At 33.9% G+C, this 16864-nt stretch overlaps 1 protein-coding gene across 1 annotated transcript in view; it reads left to right on the top strand.

The window, feature by feature from the left end:
* The first annotated feature begins 4165 nt into the window (after positions 1–4165).
* LOC129229346 (zinc finger protein basonuclin-1-like) overlaps positions 4166–16864 on the top strand; it is a 199831-nt gene continuing 187132 nt past the window's right edge. The window contains exon 1 of the mRNA XM_054863637.1: positions 4166–4253. Coding sequence (XP_054719612.1) covers positions 4166–4253 — 88 coding nt within the window. The remainder of the gene's footprint in view (positions 4254–16864) is intronic.

The raw sequence follows: 16864 nt of genomic DNA, 5'->3' as shown, positions 1-16864 counted from the left end.
CTACGTGAAACTTTATCAATCAATGGCATCAGTGGCGCAGAGAAGGGGGGGGGGGGTTTCACCCCCCCCCCCCCCGAGTCATTGATTTTTAACATAAATGCAAATTCTAATATACAGTAGTTTATGATGGTTAGTAGGTTATAATTATGCATATAAAAGGGCTGTTTTTATCAAAAACCAGCTTCAGAAGGTATTTTTGATCAAAAAATTATCTTCAGAAGGTATTTTTCATCCACCCCCCCCCCCCCAGAAGATTTTTTTAACCAAAAAAAAAACCTCCTCCAGAAGGTATTTCTGGCAGCACTAGTGGATAGCATCATTGAAAGTTATTGAGTTTCAATAACAAAGAGATTCAAACGGGAAAATGTCTAGTTTTGTCTGTTTTGCTATTCTGATAAAACCAAAAAAAAAAAAAAGTGTCAGTTTAACCTCCTCGGTCCCCTTGTATCACATGTGATACACAAGTTTCATAATTTTTTGTGAAGCCTGAAACGCAAAAACAAATTTGGGACCGATTGTATCACATGTGATACAAATTGAAATACCGCATATAATTTTCTCGTTTAGTCAGCAGATGGTAATACCTTTCCATGATAGGGATTTCAAGTAGAGTCTCAGAATCAAAACAAGATGGCTGCACATTCTCGAAGTAAGTATTTTTTTCTTATTTATATACAAATATTAAACTCTTTTTAAGCTATGCATTTTCTTTGCATGTGTACTTTTTACTAGTTAACACCAAAAAAATAAAATTTTATTGAAATATTTAAGCATAATGACTTGTTAAATTTGTTTGTATCACATGTGATACAAGGGGTCCTAATCACTTTATGAACACACTTTTTTAATCTATTTTGTTTTAATTTTTTGAAATATTTTAGAAGAATTTGCAGAGTGATATAATTATTTCTCAAGGTAAAATCTTTAGTTGAGGTGTTTGCTTTTTATTTTCATCTAATTTTCATGATATTTTTTTTAATAAGTTTTTTTTTCTTTCAGTGAAATATTTGACACCAGATGCAGTTTTGGAGCTGATGAATCTTGATGATTCTGATGTAAGTTCACTGTCAGACGAAGATGATTATCAAAGTGATCATGGAAGTGAGATGGAAGAAGAAGATGATCCGGATGTATCATCTGACATTTTTTGCTCAACGCTTTTCACGAAAATAAAAAATAATGTTACTGTACTACTATGATACTACTAATATGTACCTAAAACGACAATAAAGCTTGATTTTCATGTTGGATTTATTAAATGTATGTATTGTGTGATTAAAGACTAAGATTTAATTAATTATTTTATTCTTGCTTGCTACTTAAAAAAATTCTGATTGTAGTGTCTTGGTCCTGAAGTATCACATGTGATACATCCCCCCTAGCTGCTATAAATTAAAAATAATTTTTTTTATTGCACTTTTCTACATCATAGTGACCATAACAACTATTTAAGTACCTCTTACCAAATATCAAGCTTTTATTTTTCTCTCGGGTCTGAGGAGGTTAAGAACAGTTGTACTTATCCAATTTAAAATCGGCACATTTGTTTATAAAACATAAAGAAATAACTAATTAAATTAATAGACTAATTAATTGCCATCCTAAAAATAACTTTTTAAAGTTATAGTTTTAAAAGTTATAGAAAATCTAAGTCAGCACACGTGTCAAGAAATTATACATAAATATATGATTGAATCCTATACCCGCTTTGCCCGAAGGAACGTTTTTTTATTTCAATAATTATAACCTTGAATTAAAAAGAGAAACAAACGAAATGACTATCGTAGTTTGTAGGAGGATGGTGAAAGAATAACGTAATTTTATTCACAATCGAAAAAATAATCTGGTCTTCGACTAATCACAAGTTACAAAACATCACTTCTTTTTAGAAATGTATCATTTTTTTAATTTTTTTTATTTTAAGCCTGGTTGCGCCATGCCGCTTCACTGCTGCTTCGCTAGGACTGATTAAAACTCGGGGATGCTCATGTAAACGCGACATACGTATGCATCGTCGCTTGCACACCATGGGGGGGGGGGGAGCATACTAATGCCTACTCGCTTTGGGCCACCCTCCGCTGCATTTTTCTCGGAAAAAGCACATGTCTCCTTAGACAGATCATATCCTACATCAATGGGTTGGTCTTGATTTTACCTCTTTCAGCCGCCATTGGCCAGAGATAAATTGAAATTTATATGGGGTGTTTTCAGGGTTTTTTTTTTTTTTTTTGTTTTCTGGTGTTCTCGTTCTTGAGGGGGGGGGGGTGTTGTAGTATTTGGGGGTTCGCCATTGCTCTGATGGATAATAACTCTGGGGAGGAAAGAAACCCTTGATTTCATCTGAAAGACCTATTTCAGAAGGAAGTTTGTAAAGCATTTTTGGTTATTCTGATAATATTGTTCCTTTTGGAGAAGAATAAAAGTTTAAAAAACTACCTAAACATAAGTGAAAGATGTACATCAGGTTTAGGGTGGATATTTTCGAGAAGCAACTTCTAATAGCAAGAAAAAAAAATTGTATTGTCATCCTAAGTATGGGCAGAATAATTAAAGAAATTAATATCCATGTCTTCACTTCAGATTGTGCATTGGCTTCAAAATTCAAAAAAAAAAAAGGGGGGGGATAAAAAAAATGGTCAATTTTCAAGCAAATTTTTATGAAAATTCAAATGTTTAAAATTTGTGTTGTAATGCCGTTTAAATGCTTTCTTTCAGCACCCTTTTCTTTGAAAACATCTGCATTTCATTAATTTTTAGTTTGTGCATAAGCCGTCAAGTTTCGTGATTTTAACAAAAATTCGACGTTTGTAGCTTATTTTGCACATTGCACTAATGCAGTATTTATTCCTTTAAATTCCAGTTCTACATATATTTTTTTTACAATAGATGTGCAATATACAGCTTTTTGTTGCAATTATATTTAATTACATTAACAACCCAGAACCCACCATTAAATAGGTGGTTGCCTAATCATGCGCTGGACATGGGTCCCCGTTCTTCACGAGGCCCTCTGGGTGGTCGTCCAGATTGCCCGGGCCAGGAGCCGCCTCTTTCCGTCGAACGTAGACCTCTTACGAGTGCCCAGGTATCAACGCAGTTGCTTCGTTAGCCTGATTCTTACGCGGCCCAGTCGTCATTAAGCGGGAGAAGATTTTAAACATCCAGACCAAACAAAAGAATAAAAAGATGGAGTACTTTCAAATACATTAGACCCTTTTGGTGAGTTCAACTCCGCACAACGGCAAATTAATCCAAAGGGGAAGAAAAAAAAAATTGAAAGATTAAACAGCGAAAAGCGTAAGGGACGATGAGCAAGGTGGGATAAGTACAGGGGAGGGAAAACGGTCGAATGAGGGGATGGATCTTTCCTCTCTTTCTCTTTCTTTCGCTCTCTATCCCCCTGCAATCCCCTTTTGTTTCAAGTGCCGCCGTCAGAAGGCGCTGCTGTTGTTTTGGGGAAAGCTCGAACGATAAGTAAAATCTGACACGGACTTATTTCGCGTTTGAGAGTTAAAGGAAGTGGTTCGCGAAGGCACGAAATTTGACTGTTTTCATGACAAACGCGGTGTGAACTCTGGAAAAAAATTAGCCATCAAGAATCTGATGATCATGAATCAAATTTTCCTTCCGATTTTGGTGGAATGAACCGAAAAGCGAAATATTTTTTGTTAAATTCCAAGCGATCTTTTCACGTGTGTGACGGAAGTCGGAAAAACTGCGGCCGGTCACTTGTAGATGATAACCGGTCACCTAGATGGGAATCGTCCATTAGATTCCTTTTTAAAGTTCAAGTTTGACATGGACGGTTCGGAATAAATAAAACCAGACCTGGCTAGACATTTTAAGTCAAAATTCTCAATACCAACATTCGAGATATGTCAATTTTTGAATGTTGAAGAAGCATAAACGAAATACTTTAATTCCATAAACAATTGCTCATATCTAACTGATAGTGATAACTTCTCCACTAACCCATCACCGAACAACTTGTAAAATATCAAAGCATACGCCTTAAATGATAGCATCAATTCTGGTTTATTCGTGGACGAAATTTGGAAAATTTGTTTTGATTGTGGCATCATAAGCAATTAGACTCTGTAAAAGAGAGGGACAGAGAGCTATGAGCATATCAGTAACCGCTTGGCTTACATGACACATGAGAAACATGTGTGATCTGCTGGTTGGAAAACCTGACCTTGCTGTTGGTTTCCCAAGGATCAAAAACTCTAGTTCCAGCCAACGCAGAAGTTCATGTAAGTATTGATTATTTTTCATTTTTTGATTATATTGCTTTGCCATGATCAGAGATATTTTTAACACCTCTACATGCATATATAATGTATATTTTATTGTACATTTGAAAAATGTACATTTTAAAATTTCAGTTACGTGATTCTGTTTTATCTACAAATTTAGCATCGTGGATAAAAGAGAGCGGGGGGGGGGGGGGAAAGGCCATTGGAATTATTTTTAAAATATTGCGCTTGAATGTTATTTTTTAAATTTGAAATGTCAAACATTTTAAATGTTTAAAAAATAAAATGCAGTGTACATCATTATCCTCTTTATCCTTTCCTCCATTTCCCATTTTATCCTTAAACTTTTTTTCCATGGAATTGATCACTTTTATTTCCTCCAATGTTTTCGTATATTTCACGCCACAAAAATGAGCTTCACTCCTCTAAATAATGTCAACGAGTATTGTTATCAATTTTCATCGTAAATTTTAAAATTTCGCTCGGCTTGAAAAAAACAACGAAGGAAAGTTAATCTCTAGTGAAGCACTTGTGTACCTGTTTTGAAAATACAAACAGCCCTTTCTTCAGTACGTAACGTAGTGACGTTAAAATATTCCGTTAAAATAAAGTACGTACGCTTTATGTCAGTTATTGTTGTCATTTAGTTGCAATCTAATGGTGAAAAACGAGTATTTTCAGAAATCCGAGTAGGTAGATCTGTTCTCATAATTCTTTATTTATCATTCTGAAATTTACCATAAATATGCAGAACACCTAACATTTTACATGAATTATCAGCAAAATAGGGCCTCTTACGTTCCATTAATTAAATTAATTAATTAACTTTGGCAATATGAGTTATTTTTAAACAATAGGAATTTTACAAAAGATAGTGCCTGATTTTAATATTGAGATGTTACATAAACTGAAAAATGTATGCAAAAAGGAGTTTTTTTCTTGTCAAGTCTGCTTGTCGAGCAAAGCTTTTTGTTTAACAATGCAAAATGTAGAAAAATGTTGAAAAATAATGATTACGACGGTTTTGTTTGAAAACTTTGAGCTTCCTTGTATGAACTTAAAAACCAGTATAGTGTTTTTAAAATTTATATAATTAAAATAAACTCTCATTTTTTAATTTCCTTACATTAATTTTCAGAATGCAACCATTTGTGCAAAAATGTTTGTTATCCAATTACAGAACCATATAAGTTGAGAAATCTTCGTTTTCGTACAAAAGTTTTTTTTTTCTCTCCTCTCTCTCCGTAGATGCATAATATGTTGAATTAGACATTTACAGAAACTATACCATCAAAACGATTTTTTTTTCATCTGAAAATTCCTAATAATAGCCAAGAAGTATTCGGAATTCATAGTTAAAATGAAATATTTTTTCCCTTTTCGTTTACTTCTTCCCTTATGAGTTATTTCAAAACAGAGAATGTGCTTAGTTTTGTTGACAATTTATAAGCTATAATTTATCTTTAAAAAACATTAATAACAAGAACAGGTTTTATAACAAACTTATTAAAAAATTTTAAGTAGCCGAAAATTGTATTTTTTGAGAAAATATTTTTCTCTCCGTCTCATTTACTTGTCAGTAGCTTTGAAAGTTCAGTTATCCCACAGAAAATCTTCGAGGTGAGACATAATGAAAACAGTTTACGTTTTTAAAACAATTTCTCTTTCAAATTTAATGACAGTTCCACGTTGAAAAATAGTTTACGTAAAAAGTTTTTCTAGCATATTTCATGTTAAAGCCTAGTATCTTACTTCAGTTGAAGGAAAGCAGTCACATTTACAAAACATTTTAAGAAAGAAACCTCACATGGTAAACGAAAATTAGTATGCCCATTTCAGTCTAAAGCAGCTCAAATCAAACTCACGATAAATTATGTTAAAAATTGTCTGCCTGTCTTATTTGTGCTTCCTTATTTATATTGTATGGTATTGTAAAAAGACCACACATTTTCACTGTTATTCCGAAAACGAATCCACATTTTTGATTTAAAAAAAAATTGTAAGAAACAATATTCAACTGCTTAAAACGCTTGAGTGAGATGCAAAATTTCCTTTAAACGTGCAAATAGTTTTCTATATTTAGCGAATCAAGAAAGTTTATTTTTCAATAAATAAAAACCATCAATTCATTTTTATAATGATGTCTCATGCAGAGAAGTTTAAAAACCGTCGCTAAAAATCCTAAAACTTTTCACACGTGATTTAGTAGGCAAAATACAAAATTGTTTAATAGTGAAGTGCTTAAAATATCAATCTCAAATTTGAGAGCCGAATTCTGACTACTGAGATGAGAAACTATACATCCGCTTCGAAAATCCACACACTTGTATCTGAAACAGCATTGTTTCTTTTAAGAAAGTTTTATGCCTTTTATAGAAACGTTTTACATTAAAAAAAAATCAGTTTAACCAAGAAAAATGATTTTTATTTACCAGCCTATTAATAACCTCAGCTTCGAAGAGTGTCAAAATTTAAAAAACGCTTGATTTTCAGTCATTATGTTAATCCTTGAATGGTGTTTTACACACATGTAAGAACTATTATGTCTTCTCCTGCCCTCCTCTTTCTGGTTATGCAAAAGTATTTTATAAACGAGAGATAAGTGCGGTGTTAAATAAGTTTTCATCGCTCTTAAGAAGTTTAACATCACTCTTATAACGAAAAAGTAATTTCATTACCAAAACTTCGCTGTTGCTGCATGCATTGAACCTCGTTTGTAAGTATTGCTCGTTTAGTAAATATTATTTACTTCCAACATTTCATTGTATGAGTAAAATGTTTTGGCAGATTTGGGGTTTTTATAATATAAGTAAAGAATCATTTCCATATATATAAATACTATGCTTATAATCTTTCTTCATGATAGACTTAAAGTCCAATTGCTCTTAATAAATTTCTTAGTTTAACTGTGTTCTTCATAGCACCAACATATATTTTAGTGTATTTTTAAAGCAGTGTTTTTCAATTCTTGGAGATTTGCTAAACGTTAGTGTATGCAACATTCTCTATCACATTTGGTAGCAATCACTCAAATTAAAAATCATTTATTTTCTTTATGAGCTAAACGTTTTTCGGCGTTGAAAGATAACGTGGTACCCACTCTATTGTACTCCTTAATAACTTAAAATCTTCTTACAGCAGTGTTTAAGGGTACATCTCTCGTTTTAAGATGAAATATTTTCTCCAAAATCATTCACATGAAAAATGCTTTTCTATCATTTTTACAAACTGTCATTCGTATAAAGCATATACATATTTATAATATATTGAATATAGTAAGAATAACAATAATTACAACCCTAAAAATGATTCCATTTCATAGTAAAATAGTATTTTTATTGTAGAAGGTATAGTATATCTTTGAAATCTTGTTCATGAAAAAGTTGACTTTTCCTTAGGTAACTAAGGTTCCTTTACGTAAAAGTATAGCTTCTTCAAGCATTTAGAAATGCTAGTTTTTCATGAGAAATAAAAATATTTTAAATATTTGAATTGCCGTTTTGCTCGCATAACTCTTATCTCACCCGATTAAGAAGTTCCATTAACGTCTTAAACACGTGCATACAATTTTCATTACAAAATCAATAGGGTAGACCGGGGCACGTTTACGCAGTGCCCCCTTTTTTTAATCGAATTATAACTGGAGAACCAGCAGTCATAACATATTAATGCTGCTCCCTAGCAAATATTCTCGAAAGTTTTTGAGCATCAGTCGAGCTTCGGTCTAGCATGCAGAAAGAATAATCTGTTCTCTACCAAGTCGAGTAAATTTTGAGTTGAACGTTTTGGAGCTTATTGTGAATAAGTAATACTTAGTTAAGAAAGAACAAACATATAAAAATTGGCAGAATTTTATACTTTTTTGAGAATTGAATTTGTATGAACTAAAATGTTATTTATTTATTTATTTATTTATTTTTTTTTGCACGTTAAAAATAAATCCAAAATTGACGACGGGGCAACTTTACGCGTTGACGTATGAGCACCCTTTACGCACGTTCTTACTGTGTCTTACTTCTAAACGTGCCCTGACTCTTTTTTTCGCTCCGAACTGTCTCAAAACTTTTTAGTATTTTCAGGCAATTTAGTTTTGAAAATTACCATTTAATTTTCAATTGAGTTACAAATTGGTATCTTATAGCATACAATGATGTAGTGCTGTCTTCATGCCCGTTCAGCTTTTACTTTATACACTGCTCAGTCTGTAATAAATTTGCTTTATTTTAACGGTGTTAAGATTATATTCAAAACACCAAAAGAACCACGTTAGGTGTCAAAGTAACGTGTCCCGTGTTCGGGGCAAGTTTACGCAATCGAATTGGATTCAAAAAAAAAAAAAAAATATTTTTTTAACGGTTAAAAACACAAACTGAGCAACAACTGAATATACTAATTTTGACTCCATTAACTGCTTTATAAAACCGCAATGTATAAAATTCCCTATGTTAAAACATAAAATGTAGAAAATTCATTGAAGAAAATCCGCGTAAACGTGCCCCGGTCTACCCTACTAACAACGCTGGAATTTTCAGTGTTTACATTAAATCTTGTTTTTATAACGGTAATGAAACAGAAAATGTATAATTTTTCGGTTTTTTGCGTCAGTGTCACCGGTTATAACGGAATTTTAAAACAGTGTTTGCTTAAATCTATTCTTGTTCATTTTTTTAAAATTACTAATTTTTCATGACTGTAAAGTATCATTTTTTTTGAAATATAAATTGGAATAACTTCAGCAAACATTTGGCATCACAGTTTTGCGATTCAAGTACCATTTTCCTATATCAAGTCAACTATCTTTCATGCATGGAGAATAAAAAAATTGTTACCAACATTTTTGCAACTTAACTGCCACTTTTCTATTGAAAAAATAATAATACTAACTACCAAACGGCACGAACTTGAGGGTCACAGATCCGGACGAAATTCCGGATTTAGGTTAGTCCCCACTAGATATGAACCTAGGTAAAGCGGTTTGACTGCATAGGCCCTAGTTCAGCTGCAGCGGGGGTCCAAAGTTGTTATTTGAGTCCAGAAAAGCAATGTTTTTTCCCTTTAAAATTTAACTTTTTTTTTACCCTTTTCTTGCATTTGCATTGTAGTGTGAGCCAATTAAATGCATTCACAAAACAGAATAAATCTCCCCCCCCCTTCTTTGTACAGAAAAGAGACGCCGAATGCCTTGAATGAGTACATATAGTCCCAAAGTTCCCAATTCAAATGAAAACGCCATTGCAATTTTCTGGAGCCCTGCAAATCAGTGTGCTTCAGACGGCAAAAACTTGAGAGGCACGAATCTGGATAAATTTCTGGATTTAGGTCAATTCGTACTAGATATGAGGCTAGGTAAAATAGTTTGAGTTTTAGGCTTTAGTTCGGCACCAAGGAGGGTATAAACTTGCTTGTTTGGATTCAGAGCTGCAATAGAGTTTTCTTTGGGATTTGAAACTTTGGCACAATATTTGGTCTCCTAACATCTGTCGCGTCTCTTGATAGTACAACGTTGGAGCGTTGGAATTTATTCTATACAGTGAATGCATTCAGTTCAGCGATACTGCAATGCAATATCAAGAAAAGAGTGAAAAACGGTTTAATTCAAAGGAAAACCATTGCTTTTCTGGAGCCAAACTAGACACTTTGGACCCCCATTACGACTGAACTAAGGCCTATGCAGTCAAACCGCTTGACCTGGGATCATATCTAGTGGGAATTAACCTAAATCAAGAATTTCGTCCGGATCCGTGACCCTCAAGTTCGTGCCGTTTGGTAGTAAGCATTCTTCATATGGGGAGAACACAAAACTTGGTACTAATATTTTTGCAAGTTAAATGCTGTACTTCCTGTAAATATGTTAAATATCCTCCCTATATAGATATTGGAGAGTACAAATTTTGGTCCCAACATTTATTGCAAGTTCAGTATACCACTTTCCTGTAATTATGTTAAATATCCTTCCACATGGACAATGCAATAAAACTGACAAATTACATGAATTGAATTTCATGGTAACATGGATTTTGCATATTAAATTTACACTTTCCTGTAGGTACGCTAAATATCACTCCACATGGACAATACAATGAAACTAACTGCTTGGGTTGAATTTCATGGCAACATCGATATGCATTATTGCACTTTCCTGAAAATATGCTAAATATCCTTCCACATAGACAGTACAATAAAACTGACTGAATACGGTTGAACGAACAAGGATTTTTCAAGTTAAATATACCACTTTCCAGTAAATACGCTAAATATCCTACCACATGGACAATACAATAAAACTGATTGATTACATGCGTTGAATTTCATGGTATCAGGGATTTTCCTAGTAGCAGTGAGTGTCGCAAAAGGAAATCAAATGCATTTATTGTGGGAAGAATCCAACAAGAAATGAAACACTTTCCTACAAACTTATTACATTAGACTCCAGGATCTGAAACTCCTTATTCAATAAATTCAGCATCTACGAACGGACCAGCTGAAAGAACTGCGCGGTCCAATGGCCGCGACTGCTACTTTTGACAAGCTGGAAGATTTAGCCAGTGATGCGTTAGAGAAGGATTTTTCAAGTTTAAATCTTTTCACTTTTGACAGGTGTGTGACAGCTCTATTGGTTTCTTATCAATCAGGCATTTGTAACGTCTGAAATCGGTCATTCACTAAAGCCATCAAAGCATGAAAAGCCAGCTTGACACTTTGATCAGCTTAGATCTTCGGCAATTAAAAAACAAATGATGGAATTGAAAGCATTCAAGCAAAATTACAAGAAGGTAATATATGTGCATAAATTATCATCGAAATTCTTTATTCTGACTCGTCCGAAAAAAACATCAAAAGCGTGTGGTAAAACACTTTCCATTTCTAAATGGCCTAGTCTTGAAAATAACTTTGACTTCATATTTCTTGTTTTTAAATTTAACTGGAAGTCATTCTTTAACGAATAGTTATTGTTTCTTTATCTTTATTTTACTCTTCTTTTACTTTTTTAATTTGATTTAATTGATTCATTTGACTTGGTTCTTCTGACTGTGGGAAAAAATTATCATTGCGATCAGAGATACAGCTAGGCTGTTTTAGAGGAGAGAAAATTCTCTTTGACATTTTTTAGAGAGAGGGAAATTCGTTCCGCGGAATTTAAACATACAAAAACTGTGAAGACAACAATAGGGATCAATAGTGAAGATGGCAAGGGGGGAAAAGTGATCTATTACGATTTTTAATTTTGTAGCATGTTGATGCTTAACATGTTTGACATTTTGAATTGAAAATAAAAATAATAATTAAAAAAAGAACATTCAAATGCAATGTTGTTGATTGGGGTAGCTTTGGCCTTTTTTCAGGTAACATTGGCATAACACATGAAAAATCACTCAGTGCCGCCTACCAGTAATGATTAAGTCAAACTAGTGTTATCTTGCTAGGCCCTTGAAATGAATAAATGATAATCACTCTCCTGTGTCTAATACGTATTGACAATCTCTTTCCGTTTGTTGGACCAATGTTACTCGCAAAGGGCAAAGTTATCGCAATTGATGGTATTTAAAAACCCATTCCTTTAGAGCACGAAATCGATTCAGAGCATGATTTTGCGCTCAAAAGAAGAATGTGACATGTCAGGCTAGAAACATCCTAGGTTTACAAAACCTGAAAAATATATATATCGCCTCATCCAGGATAACTACAGAATATCTTACAGTTATTACTTGGCTTAGATGTCTTACTGTTGCTCTGAGGCGACGATGTATTAAAAAGACCTTAGTATCTCCCCTAATAAAATCGAAGCAAAAATAAACTGCCTCTTTCAAAAAGAACAAAACATCATTATGTAGCTTATTTTTGGAGCCTTCATCACGCATTTAGTACTTAGTAAAACAAAATTAGCAGCAGTGAAAAATGCCCGAGCAATTTAAAAAAGTAAACCGACAATTTGTATTAAATTCTTCACCTAAGTAAGGTATTCTGGTAATGGTCCTTGTCACATGATATCCTAAGATCATGCTAGTTTTGCCAAATGATTAATCTAACGACGTACATTTGTTGGAAGATCAAAAAAATAAGTTACGCTTATTATGTAGATTTTTAGTTTTGACTACTGAATTGTAAGCATAACAACACACAGAAAAATGACATTACACAGTTAGTTAACAACACATTAAGTTGATTGATACGTTTTCATCTTTGTAGTAATGTGTTTCGGACTGTATTATGGTTCTGACACACTCATATTGAGCAGAAAGACAAATTGCACGCAAAAAAAGTTTCAATGAAATTAAGACTTCAGAGTAGAATCTGATAAAATATTTATCGATAAATATTAAAGCTTTAGTAGTTTAGCATTTAATAGAGAATAAACTTCATGAGAATCTTAAAAAATTAAACACGGTTTGTAAGATATAAGCGAGACAGAGAAAAAGAATGAACGATTATTATCCAACAACTTTCCACGGCCCTATCTTCTGAATTAAAAAGGAGGAGGCACTTTTACAAATTTTTGTGGTCCTCGGGACTTCCAAAACTTTTCTGATAAGCAGCACCCTTTGAAGAATTACAAGTTTTTCGTGACTCACTATTCCATTCCTTTTTTACAAAACATGTACAACTATGGATTACCGTGGTAACTTCCGGGCATTCCTTACCTTTTCCTGTGGTACCCCAGGGTGCCACGGCACCCACTTTGGGAACCCAGGGTCTATATTATTGCTTCTTTAAAACTTTAATATAAGGCAGGGAGAAGCAAGGGATGTAAGTTTTTTTTTTAGTTTCCAGGAGAACGCGATTTAAGTCCAGATCTTAGGTAGACTTTCATTGAAATGCTTTTTCTAAATCATGCTTTTAAGCAACATTCACCAGGGCTATAGTACTAAGTACCATCTCTTGCTCTAAAACGGAGGAGAGGTTTTCCTACCATTTGTAACTGATTATCTCCAAATTTTTAATTTTGACACTTACATCCCTTTCCTTCTGAGTGTCTTATATGGACTTTCCATAATGGCAATAACCTCAAAGATATCAAACAGAATAAACGCCGCGTGTTTGACATGCTGAGATCGACCCGAAGCCTCCTCCAGTAACAAAACAATTGACATTCCTCTTCAAAGCAACGTCATAATTGTAGCATCTAAGTTTGCAATATCCTGTGCCGTAATTTTAACCTGCCTCATCCAAACAGAGACCACCACGCATCGTGAACACGCTCATACAAGTCATTTCAGCTTTTACAAAAAGCTTTTCCCAGCGACGAAAACTCCCTAAAGATGTTACTCGCGTCCAAATAAACCCACATCGACAGCATTTGGATGAAGAAATAGCTCCACACGTGAGATCAATGATGGAATAATAGCCAAAAATCGACAAAGATCGAAAGTTTTTTATTTTATTTGCATGGTGCTCCCATGGCTCGAAACTGTTATGTAAAAAATACTTAAGATGATAAGTAATTACAGTATTTACCGCGTCGTGCATGGTTGGCTGACGTCTTTACTAACACCTCGCAAGGCGGTTGTTAAATTTGGATGAAGTTCTTGCTGTGTGAATTGTCAACATTCAAAACGCATTAAGGACTTGCTTCCTTATTTGAGTTTCTACGCCATTTATCGATGGTAGGCTCTTCCAGATATTTTGTTTGTTGGTATGTTCTGCGGCCACATATATGCAGCTTTTATTGAAGTATTCAGAGCAAAACTTTGGTTTGTGACCTGACTTGAATTGCAAAGATTTGCAACCATGCATACAAATCTTTTTTTGGTTTACATTCATTAGTTATTAACCAGTAATTAAATAAATGGTTTAGAACTCTCTCATATGTGCATGAACTTAAACACTTGGTATTGCTCAGTCCGCCAGTCATCTATTCTTTGAACTTGATTATTCAAATTATCAACTTTTCTCATCACATTATTGCACTAGAGACTAGTAAACAGTTTATACTAAAATTATCTAGCGTTGACCTGCCAGTAACCCCTCCCCCCCCTCTCCCAAGAATGAACAGCTTGTGTGGGGGGGGGGGTGTTTTTTTACTGATTTGGGGCTTCATCCACCGGGTAGATGCCCATTTTTTATTTCAATACTCTCAAAAACTCCTAACGCTGAATCCTAAAAGTTCTCCCAAGATTTTATAAATAATGAAATATATCAATTAAAATATTTTCACTGTCATGGGAAAAATACTACAGTTTGTGTTGATGTTAAAATTTTTTTAAATGAAATTGTGCTTGAGAGTTTATTTAGTACTTCATCAGCCAGATCTAATGATAAATAATTAAAATTAATGCGTCATTTGGGGCCACCATGGGTCTGAGGTTAGAAGCTTCGCTTCGAATGCCGGAGGTCGTGGGTTCGATTTCCACCGGATCCCTGGGAGTCATTTCAGGGGCGGATCCAGAAATATTTGTAAGGGGGGTCAAGTTTCAATGGCCGGCGTCATATCTCCAACGTAAAGCTTCTCTTAAGCAGGGGTGCCCCCCACCCCCAAATGAGATAAAAACCCATTCAAATACCCCCTTCCTAATATTTTTCAATGCTTAAGCTCATTAGAGATGAAAAAATAAAAACTGAAAATAGCAATTTCCCATTCAAACGAACCCGGTCAATCATTTAAACGGTGACGCGCTGAGAAGAAATTCCTTACAAAACGAAGCAAAAAACAGGTTAATATTGATTCTATGTACTGGTTTTTACGAATCTAAAAATTTGAAGATTGGTAATAATCATAATAAAATTCTTGTCACAGGGGGGTCAGCTGACCCTTTGACCCTCCCCTGAATCCGCCTCTGAGTCATTTCCTCTCTTTGTGCTCAAAAACTGACTTGTGTTGTCTTATATGATAGCCTCACCAGAAATACCTTCTGGAGGGTTTTTTTTAATGAAAAATCTCTGCTTAAGGGGACTTTTTTGATCATAAATACCTTCTGGAGGATATTTCTTTTAATCAAAAATTTCATCTGAAAGGGATTTTTGGATCAAAAATGTCTTCTAAAGGTTTTTTTTTTTTTTTTTTTTGATCGAAACAGCCCTTTCATATGCATAAACTACTGTATTAGAATTTGCAATTATGTTAAAACCAATCTCTCTGGGGGGTGTTTTCACCCCCAAATCCTCCCCCCTCGCTGTGCCACTATATGATAGTAAAGAAATCCAACTTTTAGAGACAATGGGACTCCAGTGGTTATTACCGATGTAACGAAAGCAACAACAACAACAACAAATACTTACTTCCATGAAGAGTGAATTCTTTCTCACGTGATAAACGTATAACTCAAAAAACAACATTACAGTAAACAGCGATTGGATTCTAGGATACTACAAGTCAGACGATCTTAGATTTTATGTTATCAACTTCTCCACGTTACTTTAAACCCAATGTTACTCTGTCCACATCCATGAACTATCAGGTCTTCACTACTCAAACCATCAATTTATTGCTGTTTTAATGCAGGGAATATTTACTTTTCTCCAGTTAAATCATCTGCCTAATAATTAATACTCAAAATAAATGTTTTTTTTTCCATGACAATTTTATTCTTTCTCACGATTACGTGATAACTTTGTAACTACAAAAATATCACGTTATTTCATTAACATCATGCTTCCAATCGTACTAAATAGATGTTATCTTATCAACCAGAACCTATACTTCAACCGTCGACTTACATCAAATGCAATTAATTAGTCCTTAGTGTGAGGTATTTTCCCTCATTCTAAGTTGCCATCAGCTCCATAATACCTACTGGTAATTAGGGTTCGTTTTCATGAAAAATTCATTCTTTCTCACAGGAAGATGAATGATTTTAAACGTAACTTCTTTGTTTTGACCGAATCATATGTCCTCAGATCACAATGTTATCTTTCGATGACGCATTATCTAAGTTTGAAAATAAGAATCATTGATTTATTATACATTATACATTATCAAATTCGTATACTCCATCAACTAGTGGTAACTGATGAATTTATATTTCACCATTTAAAAATAAAACATTCTAAACGTAATTCCTTTCATTATATGTGATGCAAAAACTCGATGACTTTTCTTGTCAGTTGCTCGCACGGGCGCCCAATGGGAGGTCACGGGAAGTCACTGTGATCTTCCAAAAATTTTCCTTATTCGGCAAATCTTCTCTGACGATTCGGTAAATTTGGAGACATAATTGCTATATTGAAATTTTAAATCACCCGAATGTCCCTTTTCATTAGATGTACTAATGTATGTGCTTATCCGTATTTTATCATTCGGCAAAATTTGGACTTCCATTCGGCAAATGAACATTTCCGCCCTTCCAAAATTTCTGATTCGCGGCGCCAATGGTTGCTCGCAATCTTGGCTTCATCAATCCATCCATTTTATTACAGAATATTATTCGGTGAAACTAATTTTTTTTTTAAATTTATTTTCTGTGTATTTACTCATTTGTTTGTTTCTGTTTTCTGCATTGATTATTCCATCAACTTTTCTACTAATATTTTTTTTTTTATTATTTATTTTATTTTTTTATTATTTTTTTTAACGCTTCTAACCTTTTATATGAGACAGTGAGAAGCAAATTGATGTAAGTAGACATTTTCAAGTTTTGAGCAAAGCGCGTTTAAAGATATGGTCCTAGGTAGGC

This window comes from Uloborus diversus, chromosome 9, assembly GCF_026930045.1.
Source record: "Uloborus diversus isolate 005 chromosome 9, Udiv.v.3.1, whole genome shotgun sequence".
Lineage (NCBI taxonomy): Eukaryota > Metazoa > Arthropoda > Arachnida > Araneae > Uloboridae > Uloborus > Uloborus diversus.
Note: the sequence above shows the minus strand (reverse complement) of the source record. Positions and strands in the feature narration are given on the sequence as shown.